Raw genomic sequence first — 14,576 nt, forward strand, 5'->3', positions numbered from 1 at the left:
TCCCAATCTGTAGAGAAATAACTTTCTTACACAAGGAGTTCTGTTGTTACTTGTATTTAACGTACTGTGGGGTACCACGACAGAAGTCTTGAGGTTAAAGTGGATTTAACAAAATTTATATTTTTGGTTCATGTTTCTCTGTTAAGAACCAAGGTTTAGAAAGTCCAATTACTTTATACACGTTTGTTCCTCAATTTTGAATGTAAAATTCTTCCTGGGAAAATGAATAATTTACAGCATTTTCAAAGTTTTATTTGATAACACATACATATGCTGGCATGTTTGCTGCTCCCCTAGTTCCTTAAGTTAAGTTAATCTAAACTTAATTAATAATATTTTAGCTCTATTTTGTAGCAGGCCAAGCTCCCTACAGGCCAGCTACAGGTATATGCCAAGTCAGTGTCTCATTCATATGTCATAAAGCAACCAAAATAAATAGACTTCTGGAAGCCTGACAGGGCTACTAAGTTTCACTTTTAATTCTCAAAGTATTTTATGAAATTCCTTCAACTCACAACCCTACAAATCATTCACATGGTTGGAGTCAGTGCAGAAAAGCTGTGTCTCAGTGATCAGCCTGCACAAAAACAGTTTCATGATCTCTCTCCAGTGGGAAAAAAATAGGATAGATTATTCTTTACCCTGCCAGCTAATCTTTAGAATCTGGAAACCTTAGATGCTTGCATTTTAAGAGGTAGAAATAAGAGCAAATGTTTGAAAATCCTTATTGGTAAAATCTTCACTAGGATAATGTGTGTGTTTATTGTTGTAAATGCTTTTTTAGCATTTGAATGATTTGCCTATTCAGAAAAATGAATTACATATCTAGCACAATGATTAGATGGGAACTTGGCAATGAAGTAATGAAGTGATTTTTCAAGTGCCTAAGAACTCACAGATACACTTAAGAAGATGGCAAAACAACTCAAGTGAATCTGCACACTGCAGCACAGCTGCCTACTGCATCTTTCTTCCATGCCCCTGACCACTGACTCTGATTCTAGAAACTGCACTTTCCAAATTTTAGCAACGCTGGGAATTGTACAAAAAATAGCCATTTTGATTCAGGCTCAACATGGATCAGTGCCTCCCAATCCTGCCAGCCTGTGCCACCTTGCTTTAGGTTTCATTTGCTGCTTGCAGCTCACAAGTCACTAAGTGCTGAATCAGATCATCTCCTAAATCCTGGCAAGTTCTGCTTCCCAGGATTGTAAACCTTATCTACAAACTCAGTCTTCCATTTCTACAACATCAAATAAATGATTTGGGTCTAACTGTTCTAGTATTTAAAACAGCTGGGCCTGTTCTCTGGTACACGTCTCAGGCACTCGGAGGGAACCAAGAACCAAAAATATTAAGAAAGGTTCTAAAACTTTCTCTGTTCTAAAACAATCATTAAACTAGAAAAACAAACAAACAAAAATTAACATAATAAATCACACTCATCATTTCCTTTTTTCCACTGTCTGTTAGAAAGTGAATAATAATCTATAGCTTTCATTCATCATCTGCTTACAACTCCAAGTAGCATTGTTACTCTTGCAAGAAACTAGGCCGTAATGGGCTTTTGCTAATCACAGGTGAAAGGTCACTCTCATTTAGCAGAGTACCAAGCAATAAACATAACACAATGACATGACAGAGGAAGGGATTGGTATTGAAATACTGACATGGATTATACCAAGAATAAAAAAAGATTGCAACTCAAGAGAAGATTTTATCAGTGTTGGTCACAGAGCTTCCTTAGGACTATTTATAGTCTAAAGAAAACAAACAAACAACATATAGAAACAGAGTAAGGACAGACTATGCCCTAACTTGTCGTTTTCAAAATACATATTAATTAAATAATTAATAACCAGTCACTGACAGTCCTAAATCCAAACCGACAGGAAACTCTGACCCTTTCTCTTTCCCGTGCCTGCCCCTCTGCAAGTAGTTATGAAGAAGAAAACTTCTCCTTGCACTTTTCCTCAAGAATGAATTGCACTCACCTTCTCGGCAAAGTCGCATTGCTTCTCGGTTTCTCCCGTATTCCTTGAAACTTTCTTCTAATGCTGTTCCTAAAACCAAAAAGCCACAAGATTTCAATCCATGGAAAAGCCAGAGGGTAGGACTGACCCCCGCTCGTGACCTGTAGCCCGTTCCCCCGTGGGCACCGTAAACACGGACCGGAGGGACCGAGGGCTCCTGGGCCCCGGAGCCGCTGTCAGCGGCGGGGATGCCTCACCTGCGGCGGGAGCTCCCCGCCCCACGCCGAGGCTCAATCGAGGGCAGGAGGTGCCGGGCTCCGGGGACCGGCTCCGACCTCCTCGCACCGTGTCCCGGATTACAGGAACTGGGGCAGGCGCTGCCCGCTCCGCGCCGCTCCCGAGCCCGCCCGGGGGGCGCGCACCGCACAACGAACTCGGCCGCGAACGCCGGGGGTGGGAACGGACCCAGGCTCCCCGCCGGGCCCGGCACCCCGCCGTGCCGTCCCGGGGCACCCGCGGGCTGCGCTGGGGACGGCCGGGGGGAGGGGGTGGGGGTGGCGGTGTTGGCGGCCACTCACCGTCGTTCCCGTGAAGTTTAGCAGCATCGACCCAGTGGCTCCAGGGCTGCCCCAACATCGCCTCGGGGCTGGGCAGGGACCTGCGCTCCCCGACGGCCGCCATTGCCGCTGCGGTGGCGGCGGGGCCGGCGCCGCTCCCGCCTCCTCCGCCTCCTCCCTCGCCGTGGCGGGGCCGCCGCTGCCGCTGCCTGGCGGCCGCGCCGCGCTGCTCCCTCCTGACGTCACCCGCGGCCCGCGCCGACATTCTTTCCGCTGCTACAATGTAACGAGAAAAGTCAGCGGCCGCTTAAGGTGGCGCCCCGCTCTTAAGGCAGCGCCGCGGCGCTGTCAGCCCGCCCGCTCGCTCGGCTTCCTCCCCGCGGGGAACCTGCGGCCCTGCGGCGGCGCCGACTCACCTCTGCGGCGGCCCGGGGGGCAGCGCCCGGGTGCCCATTATTGTGCGGGGAGCGCTGCCTTCCTCTTCACCGTGTAGGTGAGGCGCGCTTGTGTTCGCGCTAACAAAGCGGCCGAAGGGAGCGGGGGCGAGCGGGGCTACGCCGCCTGCCAGGCGTACCCCAGCTCCATGGGCCGCCTCGCTACCTCGGCCCCGCGACCCTACAAAAACAACGGCCGCATCACAACCCCGCCTGGCACCCGCTGCCCCGGCCAGGGGGGCGGACCGGAGGGCGACGCGGCGGGCGGAGCCGGGCGGGCGCGCCCCGCCCTCGGCGCCGGTCCACCTTAAAGCCGGCGCCTCCTTAAAGGCAGCGGCGAGCAGGAAGCGCGCTCCGGGCGGGCGCGTCCCCGGCCCCCCCGGCTCCCTCCCGTCCCCTCCCTCCGCGGCCGCCCGGCACAGGGGGGACACCGAGCGAGTTTCCTGCGCGCTGCTGCCCTCGCTGTACCCGTAACCTGTCTCCCAGGGGGAGGGCCTACTCATTGTTATTTCACATTTCTCTTTTAAACAGTCCTTTTTTTTTTTTTTCTGCGCCTTGCCTAAACTTTGCGATGACGTCGTGCCGTGTCAAAAGCGAGGATTAAAGTATGCTGTCGTACCTGCTAACTCCAAGTAATAAAGTCTAAGCTTTGCAAAATCAAGCTCTTTGATTAAATCCCCTGGGTTTAGAATTAATTTATCACAGAGTTTTCTCCACTAGAATGTTCAAGTACCAATGTCAAACTGTCAGGTCATGATCTGCAACGATTTCTGGCCACACTTAATGCCACTGTCAGTAACACATCCTTGAAGAACAGCTAAAAATATGTAAATGTGATTTGCTGCCTCCTCTCCAGGTACTCTAGAGCACAGGACTGGCACTGTCAGTGGAACTGCTGACAGATCCCATACATGTATTTGCAAAACCAGACAGCAGAAATCAGAACTGTAAATAAATTTGTTTAACCTGCAGAGGTGCATATACACTCAGGCTTAGCTATTTTTCATTTTCTATTTCGAGTGTGGGGCTATACAAGCTAGAGATGTTTCTTTCCAAATTTATGCATATAAAAGATCTATAAATTCAAGTTCATCAGATGGAATAGCATAGGCTGTAATTATAAGAATAGTTTCAGTGTTCCACCCAACTGATAATTTATGTCACACTCAGAATGTATCTCATAAAATTGCAGACCTAATACAGAACAGCTAGCATGATTTTTCTTTCCTCCTGATCAACTTGAAGTCTAAGTTAGCTCCTTCATAAAAGGCCAACACCATAAAATTTAGGTAAAGAGAGCAATACTGACTTCTACTGCAGACATTTGCAGCAGGATTAATTATCAAAGGCCATCAGCCTCTTGAGCTGGGCCCTGATGTGTCAGACAGTTACACTGCCCTGCCTGTAGATTCCCAAAACTCTTCATCTTAGTCTGAGAATAAATAAAGGTGTTCATGGAATAAAGATGAATGGAGTGCATTATTGAGTAATTATCAAATAGCATACTTTATAATATAGAAAACTACTTATAATCAAAGCTAAGAACATCACTGGAAGAAAAATGTCTGTCAGGTGCTGAACAGCTTCTGAACAGAACCTCAGCTTTTTTTGTGGTGTAGAAGCCAGATAGGAAAACAGCCTTTGCCTGATTGCTTTCAAGCTTAGTTCTTTAACAGTGCTTCACAAATGGAGTCTAAGATAGTATCCACAGCTGAATGCAGACTCCAGGCACAGGATAAAGCAAGTTCCAGGCAGATCTATATTCTCTGTGTCAAATATTTTCATTTATATTACAAACTTCATTCATGCAGCTTTCCTTTGTCCTGGAGTAAGCTGTCAGAAAGCTGCCTCAGCTGCAGTTTGAAAAAGAAACCTTGATATGTCCAAGTGTCCATCAAATTCATAAAGGGTTTTTCTATTATTTACTTTCCATAAATCATAAAGCAAATATAGTGATGAGTGACCAAACAGAGTCATAGACCACCATCACCTACCCTTTAACAGTGACAGAGTTGACCACGGCAGATCAATTTCATGTTCACACATCACGATTCTTTTCTTTAAACATCACCAATTGGCAAAAATTACATCAATTAACTAACTGCATTAACAAGCCAATAGATTATCAACTTGTTAGTTTCTAAAGCTGACACTCATCAAGTTACTCAGAAGTGCCTCTTGCTTCAGAAGTGCCAGCCACACAGGTAAAAGCACACACCACTGTTATTTCATACAGCTCTGATTATCCCCTTTATGGCTCTTCTCTGCTCTTTCAATCTGGCTGTTGCATTTTTAGCCTCCCTCTTTCACAGCTTTTCTTCTCTGCCTATATATTCCCACTCAAGATCTAATTCTGCAGCCTGGGCCTCGGGCTGTCCTTTAGTAAACCTTCCGCTGCTGCAATATTTTCTCACTGTGCCGTGAGTGCATCAGTATTCCAGCAGAGGGAGGGAAGTGGCAGCAGAAGGATCAGTTCATCAGTTCAAGTGCACAAGACCGATTAGTCAGACAGCAGGAATAGGGGCAGATGAAAAACTAATTTTACAGGGCCTGGAAGTGGCGAGAACTTTCTTTCCCCACAAAGTCATTAGGCTGAATACGATGTTTGGGCTCTTTAAAGCACACTAGTTCAATTTTCTTACATTGTTTCCATAATGCTGTACATGGATGCATTGATTATTTTAAGTAAAAGTAGGGAAACCCCTGAAAATCCATCATGTTAGAAGGAGATCAGAATTGAAAACACATGTACAAGCAGTAGACTTCAACAGAGGTGGCTGTTACAAATCTGAGACATCCAGTTAGAAGAGCTGTCATCCAAAGCTCCCTTGGTGGTCAGCAGAGAGGAAGGGATACTTCTGGGATCAGTTTGGTCCCTCCTGGTGCAAACCACTATTTGAAGAAGCCCTTCTCTTCCCACTGACCACAGAAGTAGCCATGGATGACCACACACATAAATTAGGCACCTGCACTAGACATCCAGAGTTAAGTGGGGTGAACCTGGCCAGAAGTGGGGAGAACATTCAAGCATGTAAAACTGCCTAGAAGCCGATACTTCTCTTTAACACAACAAAAAGGAGCTTGGAAATGCCCTTGGTTGGTTCTAAGGACTTATCTGAGGAAGCAAAATAGCCCAAGCAGTAGCATTGGGACTGAGACAATGTGTGAAAAACCATGAACTGCTCATACCTGTGAATGAGAACAAGTATTTGGAGTACAGAGAGAAAGCACAAAGAGGGAGTTAAGTTAAGCTCAAAGAGAAAGTAGAGAAGGAAAAATATGAGGCAGGAAAACAGCAGAAAACAGTGGATGATATGACGTAGAGAAAACAGTCAAATAATTATGTGAAGAAAGCATAAACAAACAAAACATATAACACAGCCTGCAAAAGCAAAGAAAGGAGACAAAAATAGGAAACAAAACATACAGAAAAGGAAAACTCACATTTTTAAAGCTCACTAGGTAGATTTAACAATAGATTAAACATGGCTGGCAACACTATGATTAAATGTATGCCTACAAACAGCATGCAACTGCTGAAAACTGCAGCGGATGGTTGTTTCATGGCATGACACTGCAGGCATTTTTTCACCTGTACCAGCAGGTTTCATTCTTTTGCCAGGTGGTCCAGGAAAGCCGTTCAAACAGGGAACACCTACTGCAGCTGTTCAGTTAGAATCTGTATGACAGCCTCTGTATAGGACCTGAGATATGACAACTCTTAACTGGAATGAAAAAGGAAGGATGAATCTGCAGCCGAACTCTTTCAAGAGCAGAAGTACAATGATACCATTCACCGATGATTTTCCACAATGGCAGTGAAAGGATGTGAGAGTTGAAGTGCAAAGGGAGAGACAGGGAGAATCCACAGGGCTGTCACTTTATCAGTACTCAGAAGAAAGGAAAATAGTGAATTCACCAAACATCTGTCAAGGAGAAGCTTTGAGGGGCATTATGGCACTAAACGAAATCAAGTAAATTAATTCTAGCCAAAGATATGAAATAACCAAGAAAGGCATAAAAACTAAGAAGAAATTATTTGTTGGTAGGTGGGATTCAGGATGAAGTGACAACTCAAGAAGCTGACATGCTGAAGTCCTGACCTCCCATCACCTTCTGCTGAAAATACTGGAATGGGGAGCACATCCTATGCATTTTAAAATGTATCTCCAGTATGAGAAATGTAAGACTATAACTGGGCAAATATGGAAGCAAGAGATAAAAAGTTTACATAAATCAAAACATCCAGATGAAGACAGAACTACCTAGCCATAACAAACAGACCATTTAATTTAAGCCCCATTATGGCAAAATATTAATACACTAAGAAAAACACATTATGGTTATCTGTAGCTCACTCTGACACCCAGGAAATCAGCAACTTCTCCCTTTACAACTACACATAGGATTGTGATCCTGCAAAAATAATACTAATCATAAGCAGCACACAATAAAAAATTATATAAGAAATCATGCTAGTTTATTATCCTTTTTCCCATGGATCCTGGATGTTGATGTGTAATTTTATTTATGAGTAACGCTTCAAAGGTGAAACTGGAGATGCTCAGAAGAATTGGAATACAGCTACTTTAAATGCTGGAGTATAAATTATTGTGCATACCTACTACAAACCACCTATACCAGGGGAAATAAGAATATTATTAAGATTAGAGAACTAACTTAAGGTATCCTTTTCTGAGAAGGAAGAATTGGGGAATGGAGGCAAATAAGTACATCTGCAAAAAACTCTTCATTAGGGTGAGAATGCAAGAGATGCCCTTATATGTTTATCCAAATATCACAATAACACTATTACACCCAAATTATCAAACAATGTTATTACCATGTATTAAGAACCTAGCAAAAGACTACAACCACTTCCTTTAGTTAATTTTCAAATATGTCAGTGATCTAAAGCAGAATAATGAATAGAGGAGCACAGATCTTTGCCCTGCTTAATGACACCACATAATGTCAATTCTTGAAGGGAAATTTACAGAGAAAACACTGTAGTGATACAAAGTTTCCAAGTGTTAAAGGTAAATAGGCAAAACTACACAAAATGCATGCAGTTAATGATCTGGAAATCAAACTAATGTTTACTGATTTTACATAAGGTATTGAAATTACCTTTTGAATTTGGAAATGTTAAAACTATTTCAGCAACCTAACTGTGCGGATGAATCATTTTAATCAGAGGAATCAAGCAGGTATGACCTTTCAGATTCTCATTTATACACAGAGAATATGATATTAAAACTTAGAATTACTCAAGTACACAGCTGTTCAGGCCAATTACAACAAAACATTAGTGCTGGATTTCCATTTATTGAAACCAAAGCACTTGATGGGGGACAATTTGGTACTACTGATCTGCTGGAACATAACTGCCATGCAAGGTTTCATAACCCTGCCTGGTTTCTTGCCAGTTTAAGACTCTGGGTCCAAGTACAGCTCACAGCACTTGAGTTTCTTGAAGGGAAGCTGCTGAGGCCCCATAACTTCTGATGTGCTTTAAACATCCAACCAAGGATCCTAAGAATCCTGGCACAAGGACATTTAAATTTAAACTTTCTTCTCATGTTTTGACTGCTGCCTGCTGATGCTTTGCTGATGCTACCTGCTCTGACCACATGCTTAGCAAGTTAACAACAAAATATTACAAAAATTGGACATGGGCAGGTCTGTGGGACTTGACAGGACGCACATGAGGGTGCTAAGAGAGTTAGTTGGAAAGGTCACAAATGGGGACCATGAGATTGCCAGCCAACTGGCAAAACTGCTGTGCTCAAAGGGTGGGAATGGCTCAAAATCAAATGGCAATCAGCCACAAACAGAGCTCTTTGGGGATCAATACTGGGCTCATTCATATCCAATGTCTTTTAGAATTATCTGGATGATTGGAATAAATACATTGCCAAGTTTGCAGGTGACACAAAAACTTGGAAAACAAACAGATCCACCCAAAGTGTCCCTATGCACAGAGATTGTGACAGGCTGGAAGACTGAGCCACTTCAAGAGACCCATAAAAAAACTGGACATGGTCCAGCAGAAAGCCAACAAAGGGATTAGAAGGTTGCAAAAGTTTGTGAAAAAATTTAAAGAAATTGGGTTCATTCAGCCTAAAGAAGAGAAGATTCAGATGAGATGTAATCATGGTCTTCCAAGAAGTAAAAGATAATTATAGAGAAGATGGAGGTAACTCTCTTCACAAGGAACAAAGTGATAGGGCAAGAGGCAACAGGCACAAGTTGGTTCTGAAGTTCTGTCTAGATGCAACAACAAAATATTTACTGTGAGGACAATTACATATTGGAACAGGCTGCCCAGAGAAATTGTGAACTTTCTCTTGCCAAAAATATTTAATCCTTAGCTTGACCAGGCCTCAGATAACCTGCCTTAAACAGAAGGTTGGACCAGGTGATGTCCAGAGGATTGTTCCAATCTAGACTTTCCTAGGATTATATGAAAGCCTGATAGATGTTGTGACCCTATTCAGTGATGAGGAGCAAGGAAGTAGAAAGAACAAAGCCAGTTTTTGCACCCAGACACTCTGGGCTCACTAAGACAGCCACCTCTCAGGTGGCTGGAAAATCCAGGGAAGCATTTTGCTATAAAAAATTCAGGTATTACAGCTTCAAATGTCACATATTGCAAGATCCAGACAGTAACAAACATTCCTCACAATCCTTGAGCCCAGGCTAACTCTGCCACTTAAATAAGCTCTGCAGGCCAGATCCATACTAACCAAAATGGTCCTTTCTGCTGCTGCAATCTATTCCAAAGTATATTAAAAGATGTTTTGCCCAGCAAATACTGGCCAGGCTGTAATAGTCTGGATTCTTCATATCTGTGCATAAGAGTGAAGTCTTTTTTTTTCATGGAGTTAAGCAAAAATATACAAAATGGTGAAATGCACATGATGATATAGAGTAAAGATAAATGTAAGGGAAACAGAGAAAGAAACAGATAATCTTTCAATGAATTAGCAGTACCTGATACAATAATCTGCACTAGCAGCCCTTCAGACAAAATTTCAATATATTATCATAATTTTCTCTTTTCCTAGCATTCTGCAATGAACACTAGTCATGCAGAATAAACCCACTGTGTTAGGCAACTGTACAGTCTATCTCAGATTACAATTCCACTTTCTGAACTCGTAAAATAATAGGACTGATGCAGGTGGTAGGCTATGGCATATGCCAGAGCCTAACAGCCTTCAAATGCTTTAACATATCATGGAAACATGTAAATAGAAAAAAATAATTATTCAGAAAAGGAAGATTACTTCTTCTAAAATATAAAAAATAAATAAATTTAAAATATTGATTCTGCTATATTCCCCATCTGCCACAATTTACTTTTCCAAATCACCTAATTGATTGAAAGATATAATCCAGCTTAGTTTTATCTAAGTTTGGCAGTTGCATGCCAAGTTGAACTCCTTCTAGGCTGACTGCAATGTCACTTTATTTCCCACTGAAACATACATTAAACATCTGCATTTAAAAAGTCTCCCCACTGCATCTGGTAACACTTCAGACTTGCTCTGCAACCCTGCAAATATTCTGTTCTCTATGTTTCTCACATCTAGAGACTGAGAATCTTATGCTTAAGGAAAATATTTGGTTAAGCACAGCACAGTACCTTGAAAGTATGGTGAATCGCTGGGTTGATTTATCAATTGATCTTCATCTGTTCAGATTTTGGAAGCTTTTCCTAACTTGTACCTGATTAATTCTGAAAGAAAAGAAAAGAAAAAGAGTACAGCACTAAAACATTTGAAACCTCAACTCTGTTTCCTAATGATAAACGTGTCTATTTAAAAACTAATATGAGCCACTTTATCAATTTTACAAACAGAGTTTGTGCAATGGATTTCAAACTGAAAGGTAAGCAGGGAGCTGTTATGGTGTGTTCTGTCCAGAGCAGCTCTCTAAATGGCAGCCTGACATTACCACAAAGGCATGCATCAGATGAAACCTCAATCTTCAGCCCAGTTACCGCACTCGCGCCGGCTCCCGCTGCCCAGGTTCCTGAGCACGCGGCCGTGCCTGTATCACACACTGGAAACACAACAGTGCTGGCCTTTCTGCACAGGGCTTCTCTAAAATACAGCATGAGCCCAACAACAGGGGCTCTCAGCATGCAGCCACTGACAGCTTCACCACCATGCCACAGAACGTGGAGAGGTAAAAATGATCCCTCACGTAATCAACATCAGGGACTATCCCTGCACCACCGATGAAGAATTTAGAGAAATGTACAGAAGGAGGCCTTCCCACAAACAGGACCTCTATCATCTCAAGCTCAGGTTTTTAAGATTCTTTCATTCAGTGCTTATAAACTTGTTTATATAAACAAAACTTAATCCCAGTTTGCTTTGGTTTCACATAAATCAATGCCAAACCGGTTAAAGCTAAACCAAAGCCCTGTTAAAACTTAGAAAAAAGTTCAACTATTTTTGTGCACAGGTTATATTTAAGACCAATTAATTGACTTTTACAAGTGCTTTTAAATCAAACTGATTTTTTTTTCATCACTAAAAAGCCATGAATATACATATAAATTAGCCAGCCTAGCACTGGGACTGGATGACACTTCAGAGATATTTTTTTTTTCCCCTTAAAGGACTAAAGTCCAGACAAGAGGAATGCATTCCAAGAGGGCACCCGAGCTATTCCCCAGTCTGTAGGGCTTTGCTCCAGTGGAAGGTGCCAAATGAAGCTTTTCCTGCCTTCTGGCTCTATCCTCTGGGAAGATGTCTGCCAACTAAGTTTATATCTTTCAAGTCTTTTTATGCACTGAGGATAAACCCTTTTTTCATCTTTTCCTTTAAACTGCAGCAAAGCAGCTAACATTACCTTGACTGAGATCCTCTGGAGATATATTTACTATTTCTAAGATTGACTCTGCTCAGTGACATAGCTGATCCTAAGAAGAACATCCTCACTTAATTATATTCTAGTTACTTCATAAAATCCAAATTTCTCTTGTTTTCAAGAGAAGAAAGACAAGACTTGAGAGCAAGTCCAATATTATTTTTTTCTCCCCTCTGCAGGCGCTGTTTTGCTTTAAGTGATTCTTAGTAAACTTCTACCCTAATAGAAGTCTCAGAAAATGTTTGTTACACATACAAATCTCACTGAATACTGCAATATAAAACTCTCTGTTCAACTCCTGCTGCTGCTATGCTGCTAAGAAAATGCTATGCAGTGTTTACCAAATTCCTTTTTGTCCTTTAGTAGTTTAGGACAGGAGATTCTGAACTGATATGGATCAACCCCTTCCCAGCAGATCATTCAGTGTTTAGCCTCAAAGTCCCAAGCCCTTCAAGCATATGACCTACCTGCTGTGGAAGTAATTCCACAAGTGATTTCCACAAAGGAAAATCCTCCTCCATCTCTAGCCCAATTTCTTTAGGGGATATGAGAGCTTTGCATGCAAAACATTCTTTCTTTTACCCTGATGTAAGTGTTACTTTTTTATAAAAGGGAAGTTGTGTTGCTTCATGCAAAAATGAAAACAAAAACTATAAAGCAGAAGACATCTCCAAAGACTTACAAATCTAGAAATAGGGTAGTAAGAAATGGACAAGGGTGAAGGAAGGATCAGCAAAAATTTTATTCCTGTGTATGAACGATCAGAGCATACTATGTCACCACCTGTGAATTTTGCTGTAGGGATTACACCTGCAGTTGAGTTTGAAAGAAGTTAAAAGAGTAAGTCTCAAAAGAATAAACTGACAGCTTAATGACCCTTTAAAGAGAACTCTTTCTCTGGATAATGGGTGGCAGAGAACAGGAATGATTCTTGTTGAGAATTTACAGCAGGTCAATTACAACCACAACTGTCAGCAGAGAGTAACACAAGGAAGTCATGGGATGATTGAGAACAAGCCAGGTGGAGCTCTCTCCTTGGTACCCTGGAAAAGGGAGAGCTGGGTGAAAGGTGGAAAAATGACCAAAAAAAGCCAAAACAGCAATCCAGGAAAATGGAAAAAGGCCTGCATTTCCAAACCAGTGAAGCATTATGTCACTCTCATTGCCTGACTATCAAAGAAACTTGGACAAAATTGCTGTTTGATAGTTTGGGGAGTTACTGGTATGCAAGGCAGGGAACCACAGCCTGCAGAGCAAAAGCTGCATACCCCAGCCAAAACTGTATCCACACAGATTACATATAATATAGGCAGAGTTACAATTACAAATGCATATTACCCATTTAAGGGGAAACACATTTACACAAAAATTGTAATTGCAAATCAACTCATTAAAATACAGAAAATGGAAATGTATGTGATGCAGCATCCCTAACTTTTGAAAGTATCAAAACTAATGCCTCAGCTATCCAAGGTCCTTTAACTCTGTTTATTTTCAGGTGCCAGAAATATGCACCAAAGAATGTGCCAAAATTTTGGAACACTCTTTCCCCTATGTTACCTACTAAATATTCAAATTTAAGATAAAACACGAAGGCTATATTTATATAAACAAAGCTGTGGACATGCAGGGTATAATCACACCCAGCTCTAAGTATGGGGATAACCTCAGGAGGTCTCCCTCTGGAGAGGCAGGAGCAGGAGGGGTGTGCAGGGAGCAGGAGCAGGGCAGGGCAGCCCAGGGGCTGCTCTTAGGGCCAGCTGGCAACTCCAGGCCAAACCCCAGCAGCTCCCAGGCTAATCCTGGCTGTGCTGGAGACTGACTCTGAACCCCCCAACTGCACAATCTCAGGGGGTCAAAGGGGTGTCAGAACCACCAGTTGCATAATTGGCCCTGCTAGTCTCTCCAGGAGACACAATTCTTCACATCTTCACAGACTGAGAAATAACTACCAGCTGCATTCAGAAATTAAATACCAAACTTCCATAAACACCAACTGCAAAATTACAGCTTCTCAAGATTTCATGTATTTCCTATGTATACCAATAGCAAGTGCTTCTCAGAATTACCTAAATATTTACTATTATTTGTGCAAACACAAATGCAACAGAATATTTGGTGTAAAACATAATAATGATACAAGTTATTCTGAAACTATTTCAAACATAGGTATCTTAATTAATAATGAGAAATTTTAATAACTAATCTTTTAGTTACTACATAACTAATACCTTAATCAATGGAGAAGCAATAACACCTTTTGGATAATTGACAAAAATTGCAAAATGATAATGCACAGCAAAGTGCACTTGATGGGTCTTAACTCTGACTACTGTAATTTTCTTTTGTCTAATGACAACAGGCAAAGACCAGCATTCATTATCTTTCTCAACAAATCATGTCATCACTGATTTTATCTTCCAACAATTTCTCTTTTAACTTAGAAGTCTTCTTCAGCAGCAAGATTAACAAAGTCACAAGAATGCTTTGCATATTCCACTTCAACAATTTCAGTAAAACCACACAAAGCATTGAACAGAAAGGTAAAAAAACATACCTAATTTCAGAAATAATGCAAGATTTTCTCTAAGCAAGTATTTTGTCCTATACTTCAAAACACCCACATCTAGCAGTATTATATATGCCACGATTTATTTCAAAGTTCAATTCCTAAACCACATTATCTTATTGCAGCAAACTAAGATAAATATGGACAGTTGAAATTA

At 41.9% G+C, this 14,576-nt stretch overlaps 1 protein-coding gene across 8 annotated transcripts in view; it reads right to left on the reverse strand.

Annotated features, from left to right (window-relative positions):
* ATXN7 (ataxin 7) overlaps window positions 1-14,576 on the reverse strand; it is an 87,040-nt gene that overhangs the window by 57,436 nt on the left and 15,028 nt on the right. For 2 of the 8 annotated variants that reach the window (XM_071439438.1, XM_071439437.1), the window contains exons 2-4: window positions 10,616-10,708; window positions 2,552-2,806; window positions 1,995-2,063 (exon numbers count right to left, since the gene is read on the reverse strand). In XM_071439438.1, the coding sequence (XP_071295539.1) occupies window positions 1,995-2,063; window positions 2,552-2,795 (313 nt within the window). In that variant the 5' untranslated portion in view covers window positions 2,796-2,806; window positions 10,616-10,708. The other 6 variants (XM_071439439.1, XM_071439441.1, XM_071439435.1 and 3 more) reach the window with 6 other exon arrangements.

The sequence above is a fragment of the Agelaius tricolor genome, unplaced genomic scaffold (assembly GCF_023055355.1).
Source record: "Agelaius tricolor isolate 1412-34295 unplaced genomic scaffold, bAgeTri1.0.p SCAF_14, whole genome shotgun sequence".
Lineage (NCBI taxonomy): Eukaryota > Metazoa > Chordata > Aves > Passeriformes > Icteridae > Agelaius > Agelaius tricolor.